At 39.2% G+C, this 6,507-nt stretch overlaps 1 protein-coding gene across 4 annotated transcripts in view; it reads left to right on the top strand.

Annotated features, from left to right (window-relative positions):
* The first annotated feature begins 331 nt into the window (after positions 1-331).
* Positions 332-6,507, top strand: part of TTC7B (tetratricopeptide repeat domain 7B) — a 73,649-nt gene continuing 67,473 nt past the window's right edge. For all 4 annotated transcript variants that reach the window (XM_075192205.1, XM_075192204.1, XM_075192209.1 and 1 more), the window contains exons 1-2: positions 332-549; positions 3,372-3,526. In XM_075192205.1, coding sequence (XP_075048306.1) covers positions 429-549; positions 3,372-3,526 — 276 coding nt within the window. In that variant the 5' untranslated portion in view covers positions 332-428. The remainder of the gene's footprint in view (positions 550-3,371; positions 3,527-6,507) is intronic.

The following is a 6,507-nucleotide window of genomic DNA, read 5'->3' as shown; positions in this document are numbered from 1 at the left end:
ATTAGGCTAGAAGAATCATGACAATCATATTGTAGTAGTAGTGGTCTCTAGGCTGTACCATATAATAATTATAATTATATAATCTAATATAATAATTATAATAATTTTATGTCAATGTTATGAATATATGTATCATGGATATGACAGTGATGATCAGTGGTATCTGGGCTGTATTGAGTAATAATTATATATATATATATATATATATATATATATATATATATATATATATATATATATATATATATATATATATATATATATAACACAGTGTGCATGACATTACAGTGACACAGCCGTGCTGCAGTTTCCACGTTCTCCCGCTCGGTGGCGCTCTCTCTCTCCTCCCGCAGTGACTGACCTGCCGGCCGGCGGCTGCTCCACTCTTCCCCGGGGCTTGTGTTTGGGCCTGGTCGCTCCTGTCAGCCATGGCAGCTAAGAAGGCCGGCTCCCGGCTGGAGGTAGAGATTGAGCGCTGTCGCTCCGAGTGCCAGTGGGATCGGATCCATGAGCTCGTCAAGCAGTTGTCCGCCAAGCTCATCTCCAACGGTACGGGCCGCCAGGAAAGACCGGGGATCGGTGTGCGGCCTACTCGAAAGACCGCCCGTAGCCGGTGTAGTGTCAGATAGATCAGGATTAGGGTTCAGCTCTATCACCTCACCGACATTTCATTATCCTCCATTACATGACAATTGTCTGACAGAAATATCGTGATGTTTATATGTATCTACATTGTACACCTGTATATCTGTACAGGACTATTACATTATACACGTATATATGTACAGGACTATTACATTATACACCTATATATCTGTACAGGACTATTACATTATACACCTATATATCTGTACAGGACTATTACATTATACACCTGTATATATGTACAGGACTATTACATTATACACCTATATATCTGTACAGGACTATTACATTATACAGCTATATATCTGTACAGGACTATTACATTATACAGCTATATATCTGTACAGGACTATTACATTGTACACCTGTATATATGTACAGGACTATTACATTGTACACCTGTATATATGTACAGGACTATTACATTATACACCTATATATCTGTACAGGACTATTACATTATACACCTATATATCTGTACAGGACTATTACATTATACACCTGTATATCTGTACAGGGCTATTACATTATACACCTATATATCTGTACAGGACTATTACATTATACACCTATATATCTGTACAGGACTATTACATTATACAGCTATATATATGTACAGGACTATTACATTATACACCTATATATCTGTACAGGACTATTACATTATACAGCTATATATCTGTACAGGACTATTACATTATACACCTGTATATCTGTACAGGGCTATTACATTATACACCTGTATATCTGTACAGGACTATTACATTATACACCTGTATATCTGTACAGGACTATTACATTATACACCTGTATATCTGTACAGGACTATTACATTATACACCTGTATATCTGTACAGGGCTATTACATTATACACCTGTATATCTGTACAGGACTATTACATTATACACCTGTATATCTGTACAGGGCTATTACATTATACAGCTATATATCTGTACAGGACTATTACATTATACAGCTATATATCTGTACAGGACTATTACATTGTACTCCTATATATCTATATAGGACTATTACATTGTACACCTATATATTTGTACAAGATCTATTACATTGTACACCTATATATTTGTACAGGGCTATTACATTGTATACCAATATATCTGTACAGGGCTATTACATTATACACCTGTATATCTGTACAGGACTATTACATTGTACACCTGTATATCTGTACAGGAATATTACATTGTACTCCTATATATCTATACAGAACTATTACATGATACACCTGTGTCTATACAGGGCTATTACATTGTACACCAATATATCTGTACAGGGCTATTACATTGTACACCAATATATCTGTACAGGGCTATTACATTATACACCTGTATATCTGTACAGGGCTATTACATTGTACACCTGTATATCTGTACAGGACTATTACATTGTACACCTGTATATCTGTACAGGAATATTACATTGTACACCTGTATATCTGTACAGGGCTATTACATTATACACCTATATATCTATACAGAACTATTACATGATACACCTGTGTCTATACAGGGCTATTACATTATGCTCCTATTTATCTATACAGGAATATTACATTATACTCCTATATATCTGTACAGGATTATTACATTATATATCTATATAGAGCTATTAAATTATATACCTATACTTTGATTGGGCTATTGCTATATGACTCATTTCAATACATGACTATTACATTATACGCATGTCCTATGGTATTTGTGTGAATGTTGGAATTTTGAATTATTTAACAGTGTAGCTGACACCTTTGTTACACACCTATATGTAGGAAAGGGACATGCGTTAAAGCAGGGGTTCTGTGTTACCCACTTATATTTTGGAAAGGGACCCAAGTCCATACAGGAGATCTACGTTACACACCTATATCTAGGAGAGGAATTCTCGTCAAGACAGAGGATCTACATTACACACTTGTGTCTAGGAAACAGTACCCGCATTCAAGCAGAGGACGTCCGTCACACACCTATATTTATGAAGGGGACCTGCGTCCAAGCAGGGGACCTCCCTTACACATCTATATTTATGAAAGGGACCTGCGTCCATCCATGCAGGGTCCCTGTGTGATACACCTGTGTCTAGGAATGAGGCAAGACCGTAATACCATAGCACTTAGATCAGTGTTGGCTAACCTGTGACACTCCAGGTGTTGTGAACTACAAGTCCCAGCATGCTTTGCCAATATATAGCAGCTTATTGCTGGAAGGGTATGCTGGGACTTGTAGTTTCACAACACCTGGAGTGCCACAGGTTAGCCAACACTGGCTTAGATTATACATGCTACAAAAGAAGAATATATTATCTGTGCTGCCCTCTGTTCTGTAAATCTAGCGGATGCTGTCAATAGGGATGTGTGGGGAGGCAATTCCCCAAAAACCCTCCCAGTGAAGGAAATAAGAGAAATTCCCCAGGCATGATTATACTAGTAGTTCATGGTGATATCTTCATGACAGACATTACTTTCAGAACTTTCCTTCCTCTTTATACTTTACTTATTGCTTTCCTATAGAACAGACCTGGCCAACCTGTGCTTCTCCTGGTGTTGTGAAACTACATGTCCCATCATGCTTTGCTAGTAGATAGCCAGCCACTAGCTGACCGAGCATGCTGGGACTTGTAGTTTTACAAAACCTGGAGAGCCGCAGGGTGGCCAGGCCTGCTATAGAATATGTTGGTCCCATATTTACTGTCCTGTGTTGTCCAGATGACATGGCTGAGCTGCTGTTGGGAGAAGCCAAGCTTGAGCAGTTCCTGAAGGATAACCCCCTCAAACAAGGAGCCAGTCCCCGTGGACCACGGCCAAACCTGACTGATGTCCGCAAGCACCTCACAGCCGCCTTGGACAGAGGGAACCTGAAGGTATGAGTGCTACATTGTATCACTGCTGCTCAGTTATCAGCCAATAGGAGCGAGTCTTTTATATCAGAACATGTCTCCAGTATCCCATGCAGTGTGTTTCAGATTGCAGAAAAATATAATTGTTTCCAGATAATAGAGTCTTATGGAAATCCTGTATCTGTCCTCCGATTCCATGCTGTCTATATATATATATATATATATATATATATATATATATATATATATATATATATATATATATATATACTGAACTCAGAGGGTCAATTATACTGTAACAAAGGACACATAGCAAAACTTGGGTATGAATGTGGCTATCTGTCTATCTACTTCGATATATTATTAAATGTATCACTTGTGGAAGAAGTATAAAGCCAGGGACTTCCACAAAATGAATGACCAGAATCACTTTTATCTGTAAATCGGATTCTTGGAAAATATACAAACTGTCTCTTACAGACTCTAATACGCTGGTTCTAGCATGAATCGGAGAAAAGAGAGTATACATTCTACATGCGCAGAACACAGTAAGATTTTCATCAATGTCAGTACACAAACCTTTCTTGTTGGTAATTACACAATTTTCAGGAGTCGGAACTTCGCTGTCTTGATAATGAAGTTGATGGTGACTCATGTTTATATACAGGTTATAGTGCACTCGCAACAAGGTGGTAATCACCTGCGTCATTCCTTGAGGGAAATAAAAAAAATAACCTAAAATAGGATAGAAGAACTCGCAGGGATTAAATCAGTGACATAGATTTTTTTTATTTTAATTTTTTTTTAAATGTAAATACTGTTTATTGGAGACATCACAAGAGAAATAAAAAGAAAGACAAACCAGAAATGGTAATAAACATAGGACAAGTAGCCTTTTATAGGGCAATATTCAAAATCCACAATAGTCTTCACCTATGAATACATTCATTAAATGAAAACAACTTTCTAGATCAGTGATGGCTAACCTGTGACACTCAAGGTGTTGTGAAACTACAAGTCCCAGCATGCTTTGCCAATAGATAGCAGCTTATTGCTGGAAGAGCATGCTGGGACTTGTAGTTTCACAACACCTGGAGTGTCACAGGTTAACCAACACTGTTCTAGATAATGTCGTCAGCTATGCACATTTTAACATTTATCAGGAAAGGAGAAGGGGGGGGTCAGGAGAAACGGGGAGATTGAGAAGGGAAAAGAAGAGCGATAAAGGAGAAGGGAAGTTCACGTGGAGAGAAAGAGCAATCAGAGTACAGAGCAACGAACAGTAACACATTCCTAATCAGAGGTTCGTCTAATGGTGGAGTAGCGGCTGATAATGGTTAGAAGCCCAAGGATCCCAAAATTTATGGAAGGAAATGGAGGAACCCCTCAGGAGGCTAGTGATATGTTTCATTTGGTAAATGTGCCACCCCCAGTTGCAGACAGAAACAAACGCTGGCAGAGAGGAGTTCTTCCAAGAAGCTGCAGTCTAGCAGGTCGCCGTACGCATGATGTGCCTGAGTAGCTTATGAGAATGAGAGGGGGAGGTTAGAGATGGGCAGAGGGAGTAGCACATATTTGGGGTCAGAAGGAATAGAGGAACCAAGAACAGCAGAAGCGAAGGAGATGACAGCCGACCAAAAGGGACAAAGCTTGGGACCGCTCCACCAGACGTGCAGGAAAGTGCCAGTGTGACAGTGGGCATCACTGACCTGTGGATAGATACTATGTACCTTAGAGGGGGCATAGTACCACCTGTGCAGCAAGTTACATGCATTCTCTGGGATGCGGACATTAATGGCGCATCCTGCGGTCCATTCAAAGATATCAGACCGTTCTTCCTGATCCAAAGGTTCTCCGAGGTCTGTGATTAGCATCAGTTGTGAGGGGGAATAGTGTGTTATATAGAGTGTAGAGAGTAGACCTTTTGAGGGACCAGACAGGCAGAGTTTCTCAATCATTGTGGAGATGTTATTCACTGACCTAGATATATTCAGTAACTACACCGACGTTTTAGTAGGGTGCAGCCCACTTTTATAGAGGCCAATGTGGGAGCAAAGTAAAACATGCTTTTCTCTCTCACCGCTAAGATCCATCTCTGCATAGCACCCGTGTGCCCTGACGTTCCATCTCTCCGCAGGGATCAGTGATCCCTATGTAACTCTTTTCATCAGTTTTGGAATTCTGACTATTTTTTTTCACTTCTATAAATTCTTTGAATTAGAGAAGGAAAGTGTAATGTTATAGTGATCAGCGGGATCAGTGACCACAATTCTGTGGATAGAGTAGGGGTGACTGTGGATAATCCTCTATTTATATATTCCACCTTTTTGGGTTTTAAACTGAAACTTACCAAAGCAAATGCATTCGAAATTTCCAGCCTATAGATTCAATTAATTCTATATATAATATAAGCAACATTATTTTTATTTTTTGTATAATGCTTAGAAATGTGATGTCGTTAATAAGACCACATGCAGCTATTACATTATCCAGTTTGGTTGTGTGCAGAAAATGATCGACTGATCCCATCAGATCCAGTCGACTGGACTGTATTTGGATCGGGGAGTGTAGAACATCCTACTCCCTGCCTGTTTCTCCAGTTTGCAACATGTTAAAGAACTTTTAGATATTTCACAATTAAAATGTGCACTGCTGTATATGAAATCAGGGATTCTCAGTTCCATATGTTGCAGTGTATGTTAAGGGGCCGCCTTGTTGCTGTTGTGACGCTTATGTACCTAGTCGTAAGATTTACAGTAGAGGAACTTAATCACAACATGGAAGTGACATAATCAGACATAGACACTTTGTTTGCAGACAGTCTTTACTATTGTGGTCCAGATCTGCCAGAGGTCTGTGTCACCTCAAGCGAGTATGGTGGGTATTTTTCATAATCTGCCGCTGTCAATTTCACCGAGATATTTTTTGTTCATTTATGGTACATAACCAAATTTTACATTGGTTTTATTGCTGAACACACAGAGTGTCCATTGCGTACTATGGTC

The sequence above is a fragment of the Mixophyes fleayi genome, chromosome 12 (genome assembly GCF_038048845.1).
Source record: "Mixophyes fleayi isolate aMixFle1 chromosome 12, aMixFle1.hap1, whole genome shotgun sequence".
Taxonomy (NCBI): domain Eukaryota; kingdom Metazoa; phylum Chordata; class Amphibia; order Anura; family Limnodynastidae; genus Mixophyes; species Mixophyes fleayi.
The sequence above is the reverse complement of the archived record's forward strand: the minus strand, read 5'-3'. Positions and strand labels throughout refer to the sequence as shown.